Source organism: Tiliqua scincoides, chromosome 3 (assembly GCF_035046505.1).
Source record: "Tiliqua scincoides isolate rTilSci1 chromosome 3, rTilSci1.hap2, whole genome shotgun sequence".
Taxonomy (NCBI): domain Eukaryota; kingdom Metazoa; phylum Chordata; class Lepidosauria; order Squamata; family Scincidae; genus Tiliqua; species Tiliqua scincoides.
Window position 1 is genome coordinate 10,750,088 of NC_089823.1, and position 23,941 is coordinate 10,774,028.

A 23,941-nucleotide genomic window follows, 5' to 3' on the forward strand; every position below is an offset into this window, starting at 1 on the left:
GTCAATTTCTAAAAATTAAAGCCCATGTACATCACTTGGATGACCCACTTGGGGGAAACACAGCCATATGTGTGAACTCTCTCCTTTGAAAAATATTGTGTTTGAGAGTGCAGCTAGATGCAACGTTAGAGATCCACTCTTAGCATCTGTAATTTTTTTAATTAATGATTTTTAAATTGTTAATAACAGATACAATATAACATTGAATGGTAATTACAGTGAATAGTAATTAGCACCTCCCCAAATGTCTATCTCAGTGGTTCTCAAACTGTGGGTCAGGACCCACTGATGGGTCACAAATTGATTTTTGGTGGGTCACAAAAGGGATCAGGTCCTAATTGCCTCTAGCCCCGAAGCTATTCAAAAATCAGATAGCTCCTAATTACTCTGCAGAGAGCTGAGTTACTGCAGTTTACAAGATAGCTGCTAACTGCCCTACAAGAAGCTCAGCTCCTGCAGTTTGCAAGCATGTGTAAATATAATTGAGTGTCTTTTTCTGGTTAATTACTTGTAAATAAATAAATAAAATATTATTTCTTTCTAGAACTCCTTTTTAAAAAATTCTGATAAATGTAGGTGGGTCCCAATAGAGTGACATTTTAAAAAGTGGGTCCTGGTGCTATAAAATTTGGGAACCACTGGCCTATCTCATTGACCTACTCCTCCCAGCCCTAGGAAAGCCAGGTTCTTAGAGCATACAAAGGAAAGAAAGAAAAAGTATAAGGGACAATAAGAAAAACCCGGCCACTTCTCAATCATACACATGCATACATGGTCACTGTGAAGTGATGACCAGGCAGTTTTGGGGAGGCTTTTAGTCACCAAACCGAACTAGAACAGAACTAGAAATTCCTGCTCACAGCTCCAAAATAGGAGCCACAGCTTCAAAGCTACTTGCTCCATAGAGGAAAAATGTATGGGATACCTCCAAGTTTTTCCTCCATGGGGCAAATTACTTCGAAGGGCCATTTTACTTCGGAAAACAGCACAAGGAAAAGGGTTAAATCCCCATCCTGGTTAAAAGATCAGGAGAAAGCATCAACATCATCAGGCCAGTGTCTATGAAGAAACAATCTTAGTCTATTGGTTCATTTTGCTCAAGTTCTGTCCGCACTGACTGTTCTCTGACCATTCACTGACTGACAGCCTGATCCAATGTTGGGGGAGCATCAGTGGCGTGTCCTGGCAATGGCTATTGAGAAAGTGCCATAAGGCATATCACCGTCAGTGGGCAACATACGGCACTGGCAGAGACGCCAGCACCAATCCCTCCAGGCCAGTGGGATGCTGGACAAGAGTGCCTGGCGTTTGGAGGCTGGGGGAGGCGGGGAATGGTGAAACTGGGTGGGGGGGAGGGCAGGCCAGAGGGCAGATCAGGCCTGGGGCAGTGGATCAGGGGCAGCGGATTCACCCTTGGCAGTTCAGGCCAGGGGCATCGGAAGAGGATGCTGCTGAATCCTATCCCCCCTCCAAAGCTGCGGAGACTGACTTGGGTCTCCTCAGTTCTGTGCCAGCTAAATAGCTGGCGTAGATCTGAGTAGACCCATCAGGGCCACCAGATTTCTACACAGGGTAAGGCAATCAATGTTCCCTTATACCATGGAGACCTCTGGCTGCTGTTCTGGCCCTACAGAATTCAGTGGCAACCATTTTGGCACCGCTATACTATGCAGTGCCAGGGTAGCGAAGGATTGGGCCCTAAGTGGGCTTTAAAGGTCTCCACAGTTTCAGACAAGGATCCTGCCTACCTGGAGACATTGAACCTGAGACCTTCAACATGCAAAGCACATGCTCTTCCCCCAAATTACAGCCCATTCCCACTCACACTGTAGAGGTTGTACAAGCTTTTGAGTGTCACAGAGTTCTTACTCCATACAGAATAGAATGCAAAACAAGTCCACAATAATAAACTTTTTTAAAAATTGTGGTACTTAGTAGACTATTATAGAGGGTAGATTTTCAAATTAAATTCAGGAAGGATGTGCCTTTTCCTTAGAATAAACTTCAGGAAATGGGAGTAGCAGTCAGGAAATTAGCTAGAGGCTAATGTAAATACAAAAGGGAGGGCTGTTTCTTAACAGGCGCTTGCTGGACACGGTAACTTGTACCCCTTGGGTTCAAATGTGCAAAGCTATAAACTGTTGATCTAAGCTAAAGGAAGGCCACCAGCTGCCTGCAACATACTGATCTCTACAACCAATGTTTTGACAAGGCTAGATCCAATCTAGGGGAGAAAGGGGTGCATTGACCAGGACTTAGGTATTGAACTTGTAACTGACATGATTTCAGTAGAAGATAGAAATACGTACATTACAAATGCAATTGAGTTTTGAGCCGTTGTAACCAAGGAAGTTGGGGGAATGTAATGCGGTGATGGGCGGAAGCAGCTTCCACCAAATTTGACAGTTGATCCCATCAGGATGGCTTGTCCTGACTGACTATGCTGGCTTTCCAATGGATCTTCCCCAGCTGACCTGGAGATGCCAACTATTGAAGGAGAGACCTTATACATGCAAAGCAGGTGCTCTACCATGGAGCTAGGACCTAAGCCCAGCCAGACTACCGATCTTTAGAGGCCCCCAAAAATGTGCTCTTCAAACAACACCCTAGGGTACCATGCCATGTCCCAAAGAGTACTGGCATGCATTTCTCTTGGTGGGTGATTCAATTGCTCTGGGGTAGCAAGATGTCCTTGGACTCAGCCCTTATGGGGGTGAAAAGAATAAGACACTGGGCTTAATTTTTTTCCCCTTTAAATAGATGTTGTTGAAGCCTCTCTGGTCACGAGTTAGAAGCGTTTCCCCACTTTTCCTGATGCATGAACGTTCTGGGTTGTTGGTTACTCCATGGTCAAGGAAAAACACTCAGGGGCAGGGGCAATTTCATCTTTAACTTTTTTTTCCCCCATTTCCAGATTTGCACCTTAGCACAAGGCCTCATCATGGTGTCAGGAAGAACCAAACATATTCAACTATTAGAATGTGAAGTGAAAGGGACAGTCTCACCATCAGCTCAGCTAGCAGCAGTATACTCCTCCATGCCAGTATACTACATGAGAGGGTACACCAGAACCAAAGTCCTAGGAGCATGTTTGGTGATGGTACCACTTTGTGTGACACTGGAATAGAGAAATATCCAACATCAGCCTGGTATCTGTTAATGACTGTTCTGACCCTCTCTGAGTTCTACTGGAGATGGTATAAATCCAGCAGCAATTAAGATAGTACCTTAGAGAGCATATGTGTTTCTTTGGAGTAAATCTTCAAAAAAGGAATAAAAGTATACTATTTTCTACACAGTTCTTTTTTCTTGGGCTGTTTCTTAACTGCGGTGTGAATCCTCCGAGATGTACCAGTTCCCTCACCAATCACCTTTGAGTGTACCTCCATCCTCATGTTGTTGAGATGCAAAGAATGCACATATCCCTTCCCATTCACATTATTGAGTTATCACTGTAGTGAATATCCCGTTTCTCCCATATTTGCCTTTTTTCCTTATGTTTTTTACCGCCCTTCTTTAATTTCTTTTCAATTGACCTTTTAATAAGTTACTTCCTTGCTTACTCTCTTTGCCTGCCTAGTCTGTGTTCACAAATGATTTAGCAGATTGTCACATTGCTTCATTCTACAGCAGGGGTGTCCAAAGTTCTTGGCAGGAGGGCCACATCGTCTCTCTGACACTGTGTCGGGGGCCGGGGAAAAAAGGAATTTACATTTAAAATTTGAATAAATTTACATAAGTTTACATAAATGAATATATTAAAGATGCATATGAATGAATGAAGGTCTTGCAATAGCTCAAGGCCTATAAAAGGCCTTGTGCAAAGCAAGGCTGGCCTTTCCTTTGCTGCTGCTACTGTATCACAGACATGAAACAACAAGCCGTGGAGGGAGCCCTCATCCCACAGCTCACGCAAGAGGTCAAATAGTTGTCCTCATGCTAAGAGTAGTTGAGTCAGGCCAGTGCGGGCTCCAACAAATCTCCGGCGCGCCAGAGGCTCATTGGAGACTGGGGGCTCCCTGAGGGCCGCATTGAGAGGCCTCGAGGGTCGCAAGTGGCCCCAGGGCCGGGGTTTGGGCACCCCTGTTCTACAGGTTTGATTTTTAATAGAATTCCTGAGGGTTCAGTGCTCACCTGAGAGGATCCCCCCCCCCCAGACAGCACTTCTCTATCTGGTCTCTGTAGCCTGGGATGGTAGCAGTCATTAAAAACTGCCAAGAGTCTCCTCCGTTTGGCTCCAGTCAAGAGAAAGTGGGGCGCAGGAAGGAGTGTGTGTTAACCACTATATTCTACTTCCCTCGGTCAGCCCACGTTCCCTCGGGTACTTTACCCTCAAAAAAGTATTATCTAATTCTTTAACCAACAAGGCTCCCAGAGTAGCTTACAAAAAGAAAAATATTAATAAATAAAATAGCAAATCATTAAAGCAATAAAAGGCATTTATTCCTTCTCCTCCTCTAGCACTTAGTAACTATACTGTATTATTTTAGTCCCAACTCATTTGGGAACAAAGAAACACGTCTTTATGCACATTACATATTTTTTCAGGATGTAGAAAGTGACGTTAAGCAAAGCATCTCAACTATTTCAGCATCAGTTTCACCTGCCCCTCATCTACAGTGGGAATAATATTGACCTACCTTACAAGGCCATTGCGATGATTATGGTGAAAACGTATGTGGGGTGCTCTGAAATGTCAAGGGTCCATAACAATTCACATTTATTGTGATTAAATCCATTACCACATGACACTTTAATAAAACAAAAATTTATTTTGATACAAAAATTAAATAGTAAAGGGTATTTTTGTACATTGATAAATTAGAAATTTACAATAGACGTAGATATTTTTCTGTACATCACCAACAAAGAAAAATCAGTGTCCATTTACCTTAAAAAGAGAAAGGGATATTGTCCTTAACATAAGTAACATGTACTTATGTGCCAAAGATTTTTTTTTTTAAAAAAAAACATTACACCCATTTTAAAACAATTACCATTGTGAAAGTACGGAAGGCCGAGAAGCAGAGGGAATTGCTCCAGAAGGGAAGGAAATTTTGCAAAGGAAAGAAACTAGAGTAAAAGGTGCTGAAGTCACAGTTATGTCACTTTGGATGCAGGATCAACCCCGTTTGAAGAAAAGAAAAATGAGTGTGAAAGCAAGCCATACACCCCAACTTGGCCCATTCTGCTTCCTGATAGCTTCAGAATCCTAAGCCTGGTCTACACATACAGCAAGATAAAGTGATAGAATTCCAAGATGGGAGATTGGACTGTACCATGTCAGACCGCAGGGCGAGAGATCAAATACTGTATTTGATTACAGTAGAAAATCAGCAAAGTAACTTCCTTTTCTCCTAATGTTCTGTGTTTTTATTTGCAGACTGATTTTTACAGGGGGGAGCATTTCAAAATAACACCCCTCACCTGTGGTCTGAAATAATAAAGCACATGCTACCACTTCAGAATTCCAACGTCTCGTTCTGCTGCACTTACGGACCAGGCTAGGCCACCCCAACAAACAAGTCCTGTGGCTGGGGCAATGATAATTTCATCCCCTCCGAGAGGGGTGGCTGCAGTATCCTATACCGTGTCAAGAAGGAAGCAAGACATTCTGGGAGTGGGCCTCTCTGACTACACCAGCAAAATACCCTTACAACGTGCTTGGTGCTCTCGTAGCACACAGCACATGCCTGGGCCATAGACTGTGGATGTGTAAATGTTGCAGGCTGATGGGTTGAGACATGAGATAAAGAACTTTTAAATGCGACACAGTCCGTGTGGCCTTCCTATACAAGCCAAGACTGACTTGGTGGCACTGCAGGACACAAGAGCCAGTGATGTCACTAGGGCTTGCGTCATTTGGTGTGGGAGGCCAATACATCACCTCCATGATGAACCACCTCCCATGCAGTGTGCAGGGCAATGCCCCAGCCATTGGGTGTGGTGATGCACCACCGTCCCTTCCCTGCTGGTTTTTTGGCTAGAACTTTTGATAGAATAGAGATATTCCAACATTTGTTTCATTGCATTCTGCATGAAATTATGCATCAAACAACATAGCATGATAATATAACATGGTATTTTTCAAAAATACCAAGATTTAAAAAATTTTGGCCAGTAATGGTGTCACACACACTTCCTGCGTGTGTCACCAGGTGTGGCCTGCATCCCCTTAGTGATGTCACTGGCAAGAGCCATGTCTAAATGGACCCTCAGAGGCAATAGCAAAATAAATGCAACAGCACCATAGATGACTTGTTTTATGAGAGTATGCCCTAGTGGGGAGGGCATTCTGCCTAACCTTCTGCCTGCCCCAAGGACTTCTGCCTGCCAGCCTGCTACTTGATCAGGTTCTTTATCTGTCCTGTCCCAATTCAGTTAGGCACTTGGTGAATAGTTCCTCTAAAATTGGAGGTTGAACAACAAGAAAAATTGTGGTTGGTTTGTGCTTCTATGAGTTGTCACAAACATGGCTGAATGGAGACAGGAAAGCAGAGCAGCCAACCAGAAATTCAGTGGTTGTGTTGATTGGCTGCTATCCCAAAGTTTCACTGAAGCATGTCAGAAGGTTAACTTGTCCATTTGCACCTCTTTATTTTCCCCAGACTTCCCTGAGCTTTACGGACACTTTTTCATTTCTGCACCTGGGATGGAGCCCTCACCACACCCAACCCTGATTTATCCTGGATAAAGTAATCTTGAACACCAGGCCAAATTCGGCACAACATATAGCAATGCCAGGGCTCAGCGGAACCTGTGGTTCTGGTGCAGAAACTATGGTGTGGCCACTGACGCTGGGAACAGAGACAGAAGCTCCCAGCTGAACACTGGAAGCCAATAAGGTCTGATGCCTTTTAAGAAGGCACAAAAAGCAGCCATCCTTGTATATGTATGGATTGGGCAGGCAAGAAGGCTGTCTGAAAGAGGCACTTGAATACTTTGGGGGGAAGGGAGGAATAGAAGCTGCCCGACCTTCTGCAATCATGTCAAAGGGAATGGACTCAACAAGGAAGAGAAGAACTTTCCACACTCTCAGCTCTGTGGTTTTAGTCTAACCCAGAAGCAGTGACAGCAGCCAGGGCAGCTGTGGAAAGTGGCTTGGGTGTGCGCAGACATGCCACTGGCACTCCTTCCCTGACATGGACTTGTGCTCCCACGCAGCACATGCAGGAGAGGACTATATATGGGTGATAGGGGCTGCAAGCACACAGCATCAAAGTAAGGCTATGGGAACATACCCTAGTGGTGCTCCTGAACTCCAGCCCAACACAAAGAATATCAGGCATGCTATTAAGGCATTCATGTTAAAAGCAACTACAACCAAGACAACCGGGCACACTTATAGGTCCCATGAAAAAATGCTGTTCTCTTATAGACATCTAAACTAGCAACATGTACTCCCCAATTGCTAAGCCAACTCTGAAAGTTTACAGCCATCCAGCTTCCTCTGGCCATTGTGTGGCAAATGCTTCAACAAGCTGTGCCTCTGACTCTTAAAAACAACATTACTCATCAAATAGGAGCTATACTTATTATGTCTGGATCCTTTAAAGGGAGGAAAGGAAAATGTATCAATTTTCGCTAGAGACAAAAAAAATGGACGATCACATTCTCAGACTGATAAAGACAAAAAGCACTCTCGTTCTGGTTCAGAGGGAGTCAGCTGTACCCATATCTCATGGCTGGAGAATGTCCTTTTAATTGTAATTGACACACAAATTATGCAACTGATCTGTGTGAACGTGGAGCTGCCAAGGAACTCAACATTTCAGTTCACCCAGACTGGCGTCGACACAGATGCAATCACACAGAGTGAAATATATTAAGCCTTAATTGCTTAATGCAATGGGTCTCCAGGGAAGGCCAGATAGGTTTACTTGGAGGGCTAGAAGGGGGCAAGGGGGGGGGAAGAAAAGAAAAAGCAGGCTCTGAATAAGTCAATTGTCAGAAATGATGCTCTGTTTACTTTTTCCTCATTAGCCACATGTTGCAGATGGAAGAAGGACTATAAAAGTGAAAGGTGTGCTTTTTTAGACATGATTGAGGCTGGACAATACTGTCAGTGGGAGGATTCTGGGAAATAGCAGGGTCACACGCTAAGGTGGAGGAAAAAGCTAAAGATTCATGGAATTGGGGGGGGGGAGAGACAGGATCTGATTGTAAGTTACACTTGGGTTTCAGTTTCCACCGTTTTTTTAACTCTTCTGATAAGATCATGATGGGAGCAGTCAGCCAGAAACTCTTGCAGAAAGCCCTGCTGAAATGAAAAGGATTTGTGCAAGGGGGCACATGAGTATCCCAGCGGATAGCACCATCCATTTCCTTCTGAAATTGCTAGTAAATATTCCCACTTACTTCAAAAGAGTCGAAATGTCTCTGTTGAGAGCTGATCTACACAGTTTTAAATCACAGCATGGTACGGTCCTATCAAGGTTGTGCTACTTTGGTTGGTAGGTGGGATATTGCATGCTGAATGCCCCCCAACTCCCATATTCCTGCACTTAGAAAACTAGCGCATGAAGATGAATTATTCTAAGCTTACTTTCTCCCTGATGTGCTCCTGTTCTACATGCAGGCAGATTGTTTGAAAAGGTACAGTTTGACCGTGACTGTATCACAGGGTTATCTCTGAATGCAGTAGAACAGTAGCCCTGAGTAAGGCTTAACACATTATTTATACTCAACCTCAGAAAAATAAACACATGCCTGCATGCACGTGGATAGTTTGTTGTCAGCCGAGCTATAAAGTAACCCATTCTTATAATTAAATTCAGCCCTGTGTGCACTTACTTTCATTGATAGCCCTTTTTACATAAACGGCTCAGTACATAAATGGCTCAGTACCATCTACTCAACTCCAACCTGTGCAACTGTGAGCCCCCCCTCCCATACCAGTGGCTCCTTATGGGTACAAAAGAGCACAAGATAGCACAGCTACAGAACCAACGCCATTAGAGACATTCTAGCCTGAACTAGAGATTTAACAGGATCCTGGTCTGATACTTAGTGCAGGTTCCTGAAGCAACTATCTGGAAAGCAAGAATTCCTACAAGTGTATATAAAGCAGGGGTGCTCAAACTTTCAACTTTAGGGATGCTGGACCTTTAACAAGTGTATAGAAGAGAGAATTTCAGCAGGTGTAGCTTGTCATCTGTGGGATGACAAGTTGCACCTGCTGCAATTCTCTCTTCTATACACTTGTTAAAGGTCCAGCATCCCTAAAGTTGAAAGTTTGAGCACCACTGGTATAAAGTCACTGGTTTGATAGTTTAGACTCCTGTTCTTAGTTTCAGAGGTTTGACTCTCACCCCCTTCCATACAGTAGCATAAGTTCAGGCATCAGATGATGAATTTGATACTGAACGTAAGGTCCCGATTCTCCAAGGTGGCTGAACAGTATAAGAAGATTCCAAGGGCCCCTATCCAAGTTCCCCCAAATCAGCCACACCCACAACTCTCAGCAATAGGTCCCTAAGCCAGAAGAGGAGGGGGCGGGATGCTCTCCGAATTCTTTCCTTTATGACTTTAGGCACAGCTAAAAATATGACTTTGGGCAGGGTGAGATGAAGAAAGACAGAGAGCGAGTGTGAGAGAGAAGGATCATCATGTGTTTTTAGGAGGTGCAAATCTCCACCGCTCCTTAAGACACAAGGACACTGCTTTCTGTTAGAAGCCTGACAGGTTCTGATTTTTTTTCACAGCTTTTTAAAGATACTCCAGGCTCTTCTTTATCCAGAAAATATGTTCTATTGTTTGTAACTCACAAGAGATCTCATTGCTGATTTGTTAAGGCCTTTTCTCCGCCCCAATAAATCTGCAGAAACCCAGAGTTTGCCTGTGGTTCCTTTCCCCAGCTTTTAAACCATTGCAACATTCCTCCCATAGATGCTGACATGCAGCCACCCTGGGGGCAGGCGGGAGGAAGACGGAGACACTAAGTCCGCCTGCTGTTTGTTTATACCACAGTCTCGTTCCCTTTCCCCGCTTTTACCCAGCCATCTGCTCTCTTCTCCCCCCGTTTTACCCTGCCCGAGTTCACTAGTCTGTTTGAGCACTTCTGCCAGGTGTGCAGTGTTTTGGCAGACCAGATCCACATGCCCGACGTGATGCCCACCAACAGGGACATGAAAATCTTAAGCATCTCCACTGCCATGTTGGAGTCATCTGCTGAGTAGCGGAAGATATTCCAGTTGGAGATTTCGTAGAAGTAGCAAGCAATGACGCAGGTGGCCGGGACGGTGTACAGCACCGAAAAGACGCCAATTTTTACCATCAGCCTCTCCAGCTTGTCCGTTTTTGTCCCATCCTTTTGAAGGTTAGACCTGATTTTAAATAAAGCCACCAAGCCGGCTGCTATGAAGAGAGTTCCAATGACCAAATAGGTGAACAGCGGAGCCACCACAAAGCCTGTTAGTGCATCCAGGTTCTGGTTGCCCACATAGCACAGTCCTGTCAGCTCATCTGCATCAACCAGCCTCATAATTAAAATGACAATGGTCTTCACTGCTGGGATAGCCCAGGCTGCAATATGGAAATAGGAGCTGTGCATTTCTATGGCCTCATGACCCCATTTGAGTCCAGCTGCCAGAAACCATGTCAATGTCAGAATTACCCACCAGATGGAGCTAGCCATCCCGAAAAAGTACATCAGCAAGAAAATTATAGCACATCCTGTGTTCTTGAGGCCTTCTTGGATGAGGACAGGTTCTGCCGCCTCTTCAAAATCGCAGGAAATCCTCTCCCGGCCCACAGTTAGCCGGACAATATAAGCAATGCTATAAATATTGTAGCACATGCTCAGAAATATGATGGGGCGCTCGGGATAGGAAAAGCGAGAGGAGTCAATCAGAAAGGTCAGGACTGTGAAGGCAGTAGACAGGAAGCAGAGGCTCGCCCACACAGCCATCCAGATATCAGTAAACTCCTTTGCCGACCGGCTATAGAGGCCAGCATCGTAGCCACACTTCAGAACGCAATTCAAACTTCTTTTGACCCAGATGTATTGGTCCGAATGAGATCCGACAGTGTGGCATTCTTCCCCAGGGTGCAAGGGTGTTTTACTGTGAAGGGGCACCTCTTCGTCTCCCGGGCCCTCCATACACATGTGGTTGTGGTCGTTCTGAGGTGGGAATTTGCTGCAGTTCAAGCTTTCAGGCCAAGAGAAGCCAAACTCTTTTAGAACCGGCTCACATCGTCTTTTGACAGAGAGGCACATGCCCCCACAGGGACCGATGGGTATGTTAATCTTCTCGGTGCACATGGGAACGTAGACCGAACAGAGGAAAAACTGGAAGAGAAAGTGGACAAGATGAGTTCAGTAGGCTCAAATGGAGAACAAACTTGCTTTCCAACTGGCACCCATTGCAAGAGAAGAGTATGTACGGAATGGACTGGGGGAGACATCTGAAGGGCTATCACTGATTTGCCAACTAAAAATCAAAAGCGGATGGATTGGAGAGCACTTGCTAAGCCTTCTGTGTATGCTGACCAAGTTTGCTTAAAGTGCGAGTAAAGGTTGTAACCCAGATCAACACAGAACTACAGCTAAAAACAAGGCATTATTCTTCAAGACTGAATCAGAGGCATTTAAAAAAAACATACAAAAAATTAAGGGGGAGGGAAATTTCAGTGACCACATTTAGTGAATTACTTTCATAGTAATTCTATGAAATTCTACAAGTAATTCCAACTTGTCCATCCGTACGACAGTACAAGTACAACCTCTCTTACATTCTGTAACAATTTAGTGTAATGATTGACCAGTTTATATATCTGAAAGAAACAAGTGGTAACACCAGTAGCATACTCAGAGGGGGTGCAAAGCACTGAGTTTTGCAGGGTGCTTCATCATGGTGTGCAAGTGGCCCCTCCCCTTCAGAGCCATTCTGGGCCACTAGGGCAAAACGGAAGCACAAGGCTCTGTACTCTCAAAAAAGTGCGGTGTGCTTTTGTAATGCCACGTATTATTCTTATGCTTGTTCGATGCCTTCAGCCTTCCTCGCTGGCAGACTGCTGTCGTGTGGGCTTGAGACATTCCCACCTGCAACTTAAATGGCAGAGCTCAAGAAAAGCTGTACATCTTACTTCATTGGGCTGCATATATATACATTTGCCTCTGAGACCATGCATTATCTTCTTTGCCATGAAGATCAATGCACTAAACATGGATCTGATCTTGAATAGCTTTAGGTACACACAGAAGCAACATCACAACCGACATCTTTAAAGGTACAATCCTAACCCCTTATGTCAGTGCTTTCCAGCACTGACATAAGGGCAGTGCAGCTCTGAGGTAAGGGAACAAACATTCCCTTACTTTGAGGAGGCCTCCGTGAGTGACACCCAACTGCAGGATGCAGCACACGTCCCATTGGCACCGCTATGCCAGTGCTGGGAAGCACTGACATAAGGGGTTAGAATTGCGCCCTAACTTGCTGTTTCTGTTATACTGTAGTTGGAGGTTTACAACTGTTTTTAAGTGTCAGTTTGGCTTTTATGTCAGCTTCCTTGGATGTTCATGTAAGTGGAGGAAAACTGGGGTACAATATATTAAATACATAACAAATAAACAGAATTGATTTAGTGATCAACAGATACAGATCCATTATTGTCATTGACGCATATTTGGTGCCAATAGAAGGGTCGTTCAGACATTATACTGCACTCGCGTACAGTGTCTGTACACATTTTCATGTGCACTGCTGTGCATGCATTGATGTTAAAGGTCAGCATAGGAACTGATCTCTCAAAACAGTAGAAAACAAACTGCATGTATGTGTATATTGTGCATGTATTGTACGTGCATTAAATGCAACATTGGAACAGGGCTAAAGTGTGAGACACCCTCCCCCCCACTGCATGCAGCACACAATCTACTGGTGCCTTTGCATCACACAGGCTGGTGGGGCTAGAACTGGGCTTTTAATGTATTTTATTATTATTACTAAGAATATCTATAAACTGCTTTTTAACACGCGTACACAAAGTGATGCACATAGTACAATAAATAACTGGTTCCATATTCCCTAAGGACTCACAATCTAACAAGATACAAAAGAAATGACAGCAAATCATCACTTCAAAAGATACTATGCGAAGATAAATATGCAGAAAGTTGCTCTGCTCTTGCCAAACATATACGTATACTTCACACGTATGCATATACTATCGAACACAGAATATCATTTTTAAAGACGCACATTTTTTTGCACTCTTGGAGTTAAATCAGCAGACTACCTTATGCCCCATTATTCCCATTTTACAGATTAGGGCTGAGGCTGAGAATTTGTGCCCATGGTGCAGCAAGTCCTGGGCCAAGGACATATTTGAATCCAGGTCTCTTAAACTCGAACCCAACTCTTTATCCTTTGAATCACATCACAATCTGGAAGAAATTACCATTTGGTCACTTCTTCAAACCACCCAAGAAAACAGCAGCAGGCCAGAAAGAAGCAGATTTAAAATCAGCCACAAACTCAGTTGCCGGGGCAAGTGAAGAAAATTCTCCACATGATCAATAGGTCACCAGTGACGGATGTGGGCACATCAGCTAATAAAAATATTTGTGGGTTAGGAACTTGACTGAATGCATCTGCAGGGCCATTTTTCTCAAAATTATTTGCCACTGCCTAAACTTGGAAGCAGTGCAGTTGCTGGTTTCCTCGGTACGTTCTGTTTTCAGGCTTCAAGAAGTCAGTGTGAAGATTCCCTCTCCAATGGTGTGAAAATAACTGGCATTCTTAAGGCATAGCTGTTTCTGGTTTTGTTTATTAACTCCAACTCGGAGTACACTCTCCGGTGCTAGCTGCAGTCCAAATTCCTGAGCTACCAGAGCGAACATACGCTTGGGCAGAGATAACCTGCCAATCTCAGAAGCGTTTTGGCTTCATCATTTTAAGCCAACTGCTTTTGACTTCAAGTGAAATTAACCTGGGGAGGGGGCAAAGGGGAAAGATCTTTGGGCTAGATTCTGTTTCAGCCTTGCAAGTAAAATGCAGCCCCTCCTGGCATTAAATTCTATTGTTAAGCTTCTCATCACACCCAATGGAAAAGTTTGTTTCTGGAAGTTCTTTCTGGAGTGTCTGCTCTGCTTCGCTGTCCACAGTTGTTATTTTTTCCAAAGATCCACGTGATCACATACCCGTTCCTCAAACTGTTATTTTGGTTCTGTTCTAGGTTGTGAACCGAGGCATTAACTGCCCAGATTACTTAATGGGCAGTTACAATTACAACCCTTAGCAAAAAGGAGTAAGACTTGGAGACAGAATGACAGATCAAGACAACAAAAAATGGGACATGTTTGAGAAGAGAGGGATACCGGTTGGCTTCATGCACCTGCTATTTTCTCTACCTTGGAAAGCAAAGATCTAGCGCGCTTTGAAAATCCACAGCATGTGCTTGTTGTCTCTGGGCTGCCCTCCCTATTTGCACCCCTCCCCTTTGGTCTGATGACTTCTGTTCCAGTAAGATCCTTGGCTAAAGTTCTCTGGCACGTAATTTTCCCCTCGAGCCTGAGTGTCAGCCATGACCCAATGCCATTTGGACTGGGCTGCATGGAGGCAGCTGGAGGTCAACTGAGAGTAGTCCCTGGCCAGTTTTCACTTTGGAGCAATCGAATTCCCTGATCAAAATGGTAAAACTAGGGGAGGAACCATTTCGTGCAACTGGCTACACATGGGTCCCTTTTGGTAAGCTCTCCTAAAACGGGAGCAGGTGGAAAGGGTACAAATCAATTCTATAAAACGTGGAGATGTGTCCATGGTGAAGTGCCAGAAAGGAGTGTAAGGGAACATGGTTGCGTAGACTGCAGTCTGCCTCACCCTGTGTCTCTGGGTGCACAGGTATTTGTGGTGCAGACTTCTCCAAACTGTTAGGTGCACATGTGCAGAAATGCTCTTGGGGGGGGGGGCTTGGAGCAGCTTATCAAGTTGGAGAAATTTCAGCCCTGTGTTGCCAGATAGCAAATTTTGTCTGGATAACAGAGGTTCTCCAAGAGATGGGGCCTATCCTTTGGGCTGAACAGAAAGGAGTGCACATGCCTGGGTGAAACACTCCAGTCTGAGGTTCCAGTGGTGCTGGTTGCACAAGGGTGACAGCATGCCCTCTCTTGAGTGCTCAGGGTTTCGCAGCTTTGCTGCATGGAGGAGCCTCTGGGGTCAAGAGAGGAAACCTCTTAAGGAATGTCAGATGGGCCCTGCTGGATCAGACCAAAGGTTCTGCATCCTGTTTCCCAAAGTCACTGGTATTCTGGGAGGGGGAAACAAAATACTAAGTTTTGCAGGCTCCCAAATGCTGGTGTAGGTGGCCAGTGCCCAGAGTGGCCAACCACATCCCTCAGGAAAGATGGACTTGAAGGCAAGATTGGCCACTGGGGCTGGAGTGAGATACAAGACTTGGAAGGGGGATTGGAGCCCACAGATTGCTGCCAGAATAAGAGGCTGGAAATGCATCACCACAACACAAGGCAGGATGAGGCATGGGGGAGGAGGGGTAGGAGGAAGCGGAGAGGGTCAGCAGGTGTCACAGCACCAACCAGGAGCATAACTAGAGAGGGTGCAAAGCACTAAGTTTTGCAGGGTCTTCACCCCATAATGCAAACAGCCCCTTCCCTTTGGAGCCATTATACTCGGGATCCTGTCTCCAGAACCATTTGGAGCATGTCTGCTTCCAAGGGGAGGGGCCACTTGCACAGCGGGTGAAGAACCCTGCAAAACTTAGTGCTTTGCACCCCCTCTACCTATGCCACTGGCACCAGCACAGAATCATTTCTACATCCTACTCTGATCTATATTCAGCCCATTCAGCTCTCCACTGGCCAAGCAAGGATCAGTGCAGCCCCCCACCCAGCCAGGACTTGCCAACTTCAGCCTCGTTAAACCAGCATGCCACATCCTGCCCAAAGCCACCTGTCTGGGACACCTGAGAGTGGTGGCTTCTCCCATGACAGCCCTGGGCTTCTTTGGCCCAGGTGGATAACCAGGGTTGGCTGCAGTAGAGAGTGGACAAGGCAGGGCTCAGTGCTTAGTGCCTGTCTCCGGCTGGGCAGTGGGAGGCGAGGGCTCCCGACCAGAACGTTCCCTGATCATCAGCAGCAGCACCCTTGGGCAGCAGCCACTGCCACCAGCCTCCACCTGTCTGGGGCGACCCAGCAGGCACCCAGCCAGCTCTTCAAGGAGAGATCCCGGGGAGACAGCTCATGCCTCCCAGCTGACACATGGGATGAGGGGAGGAGAGACAGGAGTCTGTTCATGCCCCTGGATGTCATTGACAGCCCAATCTACTCAGAAGTAAGTCCCATTATAGCCAACGCTGCTTTCTGCCAGGATAGATTGGACAGGACTGCAGCCTTACAGTGCCAGCCTCTCTGGGTTTACTTGGAAGTAAGTTCCAGTGGGGCTTCCAGGTAAGTGTGTCCAGAATTGCTGCCTGAGCAGCCTTGCGGTGCTCAGCGTCAGAGGAGCCAACCCTGCAGGGGCAGGAGAGCAGCTGCAGCCAGTGGTGTAGCTAGAGGAGGGCAAAGCACTAAGTTTTGCAGGTAGCCCCACTGGTGCGTGCAAGGGGCCACCCCCTTCGAAGCCATTCGGACGGTTTTTGCTCCCCCTGCCTGGAATGGCTCCGAAGGGGAGGGGCCCCTTGCATGCTGCGGTGAGGCTCCCCGCAAGACTTCGTGCTTTGCCCCCCCAGCTACGCCACTGAACTCTACCAACAAATCTAATCTGGGTTTATTACAGAGAGAGAGTGTTCTGCTCCCCCCTCCCGGAATGGCTCTGAAGGGAAGATGCCCCTCGGTGAGGCCCCCCCAGCTACGCCACTGAACTCTACCAACAAATCTCAGCGGGGTTTCCCACAGAGCGCGCGCGTGTTCACACGCCCGGCACGGCCCCGTAGGGGAGCTGCCCTGGCGCCGCGCCCCCCTCCGGCTACGCCGCCGCGGGCGGGACCCACCTGCAGCTGGCTGGAGCAGCCGTACTGGATGAGCGGCGTGAAGGTGGTGAGCTGGAGCTCGGCGTCGGTCTGCAGCTCGTGGCCCACCAGGTTGGGCATCTTGGTGACGTTGTAGCCCAGGTTCTGGCACATGGCGATGCGGATGGCGTCGCAGCGCCGCTCCTCGTCCTCCTCGGCGCCGAAGCCCGCCGCCCGCCCCAGCAGCAGCAGCAGCAGCAGCAGCCCCGGCGCCGGGGCCATCCTCGCCGCGCACGGCTGCAGCGCCAGCAGGCCGGGCGCGTCTGGCTGCTCGCGACGCGCGGCGCGCTCTGCCACCGGCCCGGCCGCGCCGGGAGGAGCAGGCGGAGGGGAGGGGACCGACCTGCCGGGGAGGGGCTGCGAGGGCCGGCGGGAGGGACCTGGCCTGCCCGCCCCCAGGCTCCTTCTCGGCCGGGCGGCGCTGCTGCCACGCTGCCCGCGAGGAAGCCCCGCTGGCCTTAGTGGCACTTACTTCCGAGTAGACATGCCCAGGGTTGGCCTCTCTTGGGCTGCACTCCTAGCCACGCTTCCCTGGGAGTAAGCCCCACTGACTGTAATGGGACTTACTTCTGAGTAGACATGCCCAGCGTTGGGCTGCACTCCCTGGGAGGAAGCCCCGCTGGCTATAGTGGCACTTACTTCTGAGTAGACATGCCCAGGGTTGGGCTCTCTTGGGCTGCACTCCTAGCCACGCTTCCCTGGAAGGAAGCCCCACTAACTATAATGGGACTTGCTTCTGGGTAGACATGCCCAAGATTGGGCTCTCTTGGGCTGCACTCCTAGCCACACTTCCCTTGGGAGTAAGGCCCACTAGCCTTAGTGGCACTTACTTCTGAGTAGACATGCCCAATGCCCAGGGTTGGGCTTTCTTGGGCTGCACTCCTAGCCACACTTCCCTGGGAGGAAGCCCCACTAACTATAATGGGACTTGCTTCTGGGTAGACATGCCCAAGATTGGCCTCTCTTGGGCTGCACTCCTAGCCACGCTTCCCTGGGAGGAAGCCCCACTGACTGTAATGGGACTTTTGGGTAGGCATGCCCAGGGTGGGGCTCTCTTGGACTGCTCTCCTAGCCACACTTTTCTGGGAGGAAGCCCCACTGACTATAATGAGACTCACTTCATGGTAGACATGCCCAGGGTTGGGCTCACAGGTCGGTGGCAGAGTCTGCAGTGAACGGGGACATGACTGAGACACACAAAACCATGCAGGGAATGGATGGATAGAGGGTGCTCTTTTCCCGCTTGCACAACACCAGAACCAGGGGACGTCCATTGAAATTAAGTGTTGGGACAGTTAGAAAAAAGAAATATTTCTTTACCCGGCATGTCGTTGGTCTGTGGAACTCCTTGCCACAGGATGTGGGGATGGTGTCTGACCTGGATGCCTTTTAAAAGGGGACTGGGCAGGTTTCTGGAGCACAAGTTCATCACAGGTTACAAGCCATGATGGATATATGCAACCTCCTGGTTTCAGAAGTAGGAGACCTCAGAATGCCAGACTTAAGGGAGTGGCAACAGGGAGGATGCAGGTCTCCTTGTGTGCTCCTTGAAGCATCTGGTGGTCCACTGTGAGATACTGGAAGCCGGACTAGATGGGCCCCCTTTGGCCTGATCCAGAGGGGCACTTCTTATGCAAAGAGATGGGTGGCACCTGAGGGATAGACACAGTGACCTGCCTGAGCTGGCCTGGGTAGGGAGGTCAGTGGGCTTGGGAGCGAGCCCAGCCATATCTGGTGTGCTCCCTGGGGCATTTGGTGGGCCGCTGTGAGATACAGGAAGCTGGACTAGATGGGCCTATGGCCTGATCCAGTGGGGCTGTTCTTATGTTCTTATGAGGGGAGGGGGACTGGTGCCTGCCTAGGGAGGAACCTGTCAGTATGCCACTCTTTTGGGGCATCATGGTCTCCAGACTAGAACCTGCCTCAGCTAGGCGCGAAGCCATGTCCTTTGTGAGCTGATTTCGCAGGTAGAAATGGTTGGGGAAGGGGACACCAGTACTGGAACAAAGCTTCAGTATATGGACATAAACACCTGTTCTTCCCCAGTGTGTCCTTGCTTTTACTTCCTCCCTCTGCTATCTCCTTGTGCTGATTTCAGAGCGGAAGCCTTTCGGAGACCAGGGTCTGTCTTATGTAAACATTAGCAAGATACAGGTCCAGTGCATGAGGCCTTTCAGTCACCCATAATGCTGTCCACCTCAGAAGAACAGACACTACACCTGGAAGGATCACCTAGGGTGCGGCATTGCTGATTGTGGGGAGGAGTGTCTTGGGCTTCTTTTGTTGGACTAGTTTGGGTCAGAAGCATCACTATGACACAATGGGCTCTTGCACCTGGTGATCCAAACCCTAATGATGTGTCACCCCCATCATGGACATCCTCCCATACCAGACCATACACACAATATCATACACACTGCCTAAATGCAGAGGCATCAGTAGTGTTGGTGTAACCCCATTAACTTTATTTATTGATTGATTTAACAGTACAGGTCACCCAACAAATCAGTAACCAACAAAAAAAAAAAAAAAAACAACCAGCCAACTTGATGACATTCACACAACTGAATAAGAGTTCTAGTATTAGCTGTGATACATGGAAATAAGAACTGACTCACACTATATTCTTATGTTCACACTAACATTTAACTGATTCCTTGCTGTGTCATAATAACACCTTATTGGCTCTCGGAACAATCAGTCTCATTGGTCTGTTTGGAGTGAAGGAAATCCATGTTGTGTAACTTAAAGCAGTTGCATTTTCCTTTTCTGGTTATTTGACCATAACCTTTGATAGAATACAGAGATTTCAATGTGGTTTGTTTCTCTGCATTCTGCATGAAATTCCGCTTTGAATGATATCTAACATGATGATACTATATGAAAATACAGTGGAACCTCCAAAGTTGACCACCTCTCTATATTGACCACCTCCTTAAGTTGACCTAAATTTCACAGTATGGACAGACACTGCATATACACTATGGGAGACCAACCTCTCTATATTAACCACATCTGTAAGTTGTATCTTGACCACTTCAACCATTGCACAGAGTATTAATTTACCCTCTGTAAGTTGCCCACTGAACACGATACTGTAGGCCTGTGTTTTGTCTGGTTTGTCCCATCTTGGAAAAACAAGAAGCCACGCGACAATCCCTCCCCTACACCTGCTAGCGCGTGTGCGAAAGGGTTTTCATAGGTGGGCACACTGCACATAGCCAACAGACCTGCTCCGGCTGCTGATTGTACCTGCTCATGTATCAAGCTGTGAGGGACATGAGGTTGCTTGTGCATAGTGAAGCCACTGTCCTTCCACTTTGGTTCCCATCACCAGTGCATTACTTTACACTTATATTGAAACACAACTGCTATTTTGCTGCCTATTCTCCCGGTTTGTAGAGATCCTTCTGGAGCACTTCACAATCCCTTCTGCAAGAGGGATCTGAAGGCCTTAGGAGTGGACCTCAACAAGTGGGAAACCCTGGCCTCTGAGCGGCCCGCTTGGAGGCAGGCTGTGCAACATGGCCTTTCCCAGTTTGAAGAGACACTTGGCCAACAGTCTGAGGCTAAGAGGCAAAGAAGGAAGGCCCATAGCCAGGGAGATAGACCAGGGACAGACTGCACTTGCTCCCAGTGTGGAAGGGATTGTCACTCCGGAATCGGCCTTTTCAGCCACACTAGACGCTGTGCCAGAACCACCTTTCAGAGCACGATACCATAGTCTTTCGAGACTGAAGGTTGCCAACTACTACTGGTCTTCACCACTCAGAAAAGTTTAGTGTCATCCACAAACTTGTCCACCTCCCTGCTTATCCCTGTTTCCAGGTCATTTATGAAGATGTTGAAAAGCACCAGTCCCAGGACAGATCCGTGAGGCACTCCACTGTCCACCTCTCTCTACTTTTTTTGTCAGTTGCCCATTGACACCCACTCTCTGTTTCCTGGTCCTCAACCAGTTCCCAATCCATGAAAGGACCTGTCCTCTTACTCCCTGACTGTGGAGTTTTCTCAACAGCTTTTAGTGAGGGACCATATCAAACACCTGGCATTTAGTGAATCTGAGGAGACCCAGTGGAGGCCAGGCAGCCTAAGTAAAAAAGTGTGTTTTTTTTTTAAGCTGTTGGGGCTGTGTAACATGCTACATGCTATGGGCTGGCAAGGGATAGCATTGGTCTGCCTATCTGCTATGAAACCAAGTATTTTTTTAACTTACAATTTTTTTCAAGCTTATGAATTTTCAGGGTGTTTTTTTTTAAACACTGATTGTGGGCTGTTTATGCTCTGTCTCTTGATATAGATGATATAAATAGTAAGTAACACAAGAGGATCAATTCTCACTGATATTTACAATAAAACTTTAAAAAAATCCAATCTAAATACTAACTTGGCCTTGCATTTGTTGTCCTGGGAGCTAAACACGATAATATTTAAATGCCTTTTTTTCTGTACATTGACCACCTCCCTATGTCGATCAATTTCCTCCAGTCGCTTGGGTGGTCAACTTAAAGAGGTTCTACTGTACCAAGATTTTAACTATTTTGGTCAATAGTGGTGCCACACACACCCCGAGTGTGTCACCCGGTGCGGCCAACATCCCCTATTGACCCCACTGGTTTGGGTATAAGCCTTGTTCCTGCATCATTTTCCTGTCCTCACACTTCTTTTTCTTCTTTGTTTCCTTCTTCCTTTTCCAGTCCAGGGAATGAAAGGAACAGAAGGTTCCTTTCATCACCAGGTAAAGGGGGGGGGCAACTTTTGTCAGGGGATCTTGGTTCAGCCCTGCTTGCTATCTCCAAATCTCCTTTGTAGAGATTTGGTTCCTTTCTTATCCTCACACCTCACGCAGGAACAAAGCTCCAGATAGGTATTTGCTACCTCAATAAGAGAGTGGCAGATAATCAGAATGGAGTTTGTGCCCAGTATGTTTTGGACCACTACAAAAGGAATCTTGGATTTTTTTATTTTTTTTTAAAGTTTAGCACTGTGGTCAAAGATAATCAGCATTTTGCACCAAATGAACAAGGACCAATCCACACAACTCATTATGCATTTTTGTGCCTGGATGCTAACAGCAGTCTGCCTAATTCCCCAGCACCCTGTTGGATTCCCCCGCTGATTCACAATCAGGCTGCCACAATCTGTTCATAGATTGGATCTGGTTTGAAGGCACACAGATACAACCACCTTGTGGAAATGAAGCAGTATTGGGTCTTGTCAGTGTCTGGATGGGAGACTACATGGCACCCCACATATGCTACACTGAGTTCCAATGTAGAAGAAAAGAGTGGCATAATAAATAGGTACCATGGATCATAGGATGCATCAGGCACCTTGATGGGAACAGAGCCTGTCATGAAACATCTAGCCCAGAAATTTCCAACCTTTTTCTTTTCAATACACACTGAGAAGGTGCTAGAATTGTCAAGGCACACCATCAGTTGTTTTTGACGATTGACAAGGCATACCGCACTGCTGGCCAGGGGTTCACATCCCTCAATGGTCTTACTAATATAGGACCCTCCCCCAAACTCCCGTGGAACACCTGTGGACTATTTGCAGCACACCATGGCATAGTGGTTGAAAATCTCAGCTTTAGCCATTGGTGTGAGCTACGAGATTATTTTACTACCATGTGTTGTCACTGGCAAGCAGAAGTTCGCATGAAACTTAAGGGCCACTTTACCTGCTCAGACCCTCTTCAACATCTCTGTTAAAATAATAGGTTATGTTTTCCTATCAAATGTAAAGTGAGTTGTTACTGTTAAAATTAATAAAGGTGTCTGATAAGAATTGGGGGGAGGGGTGGACATTCTTTCCAGTTGTATCTAGATTGTGTGGAGGAAGGAGAAGGTGGCATTGGTGTCCTAGGGTGGAGATGCTTTTAAAGGTGGAACAGGTAGGATGGGAGAAGATTAGTAGTCATGGCTAACAGCCATTAATATACTGTATCTTTCTTCCTCCATGAATGTGTCCAGTCCCCTTTTAAAGCTATCTGAGAATGTGTCCATCACACATCATGTGGAAGTGAATTTCAATGGATTGTTCATGTACACAATAATTTTGGAATATTATGAAATGTTTGTTTATTTTACTGCAAACATCAGGGAGAAGCTGTGGACCTAGCTGGATCTCATAAAGACAAGAGTGTCAAACGTAAGGCCTGTGGGCCAAACGTGGCCCCCAGAAGTAATTTATTCAGCCCCCATTTTACTTGGGCTCTCCCAGCATAATGATTGGGCTCTCTCATAACTTGGAAATATTAATAAGATTTTCACATTTTCTCTTCAAGTCATTTGCTGTTAATGAGTTTCTATGCGAGAACAAAGTGCTTATATGTGGCCATCATCTGTGTAATGATGTCACCTTCTGCTTAATGATGTCACTTCTGGCCCTCAGCAGGCACCATGAACGCTAACTTTGGCCCTCTGTATGAAATGAGTTTGATATCCCTGCACCAAGACTTCTGACAAGATTCCACACAACAGTGTGGCAGAGCCGGCACAGAGCCAGCAGTGTGACACAGCAGCAAAGAAGGCAAATGCAATTCTAGACTGCATCAATAGTAGTGTCGAGACTGTGAAATGTTTATGGTTTGTGGTTCTGCTGTATTCTGCTTTAGGCAGACTCCACTTGAAATTTTGTATTTTGGGTGCCTCAGTTTAAGAGGGATATTGACAAACTGAAGTGGGTCCACAGGAGGCAACTAGTATGGTTAGGGGGAGTGGGACTAGAGGAGGTCAACAAGGATATTTACAGGGCTGGAGAATGAATCCTCCAAGGGCAGGTTTAAGGAGTTTGAAGAAGAGATGATTAAGAGGTGACTTGATAACAAACTATAAATATCTGAGGGGCTGTCATGTGGGAGAGAGAACAGATTTGTTCTCAGTTGCTCCATCTGGTTGGAGCAGGACAAGTGGGTTCAAATTACAACATGGGACTTTTCAATTAAATGTTAGGAAGAACTTCCCAAGGG

At 46.6% G+C, this 23,941-nt stretch overlaps 1 protein-coding gene across 1 annotated transcript; it reads right to left on the reverse strand.

Moving 5' to 3' along the window:
- Nucleotides 1-9,192: 9,192 nt before the first annotated feature.
- On the reverse strand, nt 9,193-17,227 carry FZD4 (frizzled class receptor 4). The gene is made up of 2 exons (XM_066619587.1): nt 16,948-17,227; nt 9,193-11,290 (listed from the first exon to the last, which is right to left on the reverse strand). The coding sequence occupies exons 1-2, from the start codon at nt 17,185-17,187 to the stop codon at nt 9,959-9,961; spliced, it is 1,572 nt and encodes a 523-aa protein (XP_066475684.1). The 5' UTR covers nt 17,188-17,227; the 3' UTR covers nt 9,193-9,958.
- Between the last annotated feature and the right edge of the window lie 6,714 nt (nt 17,228-23,941).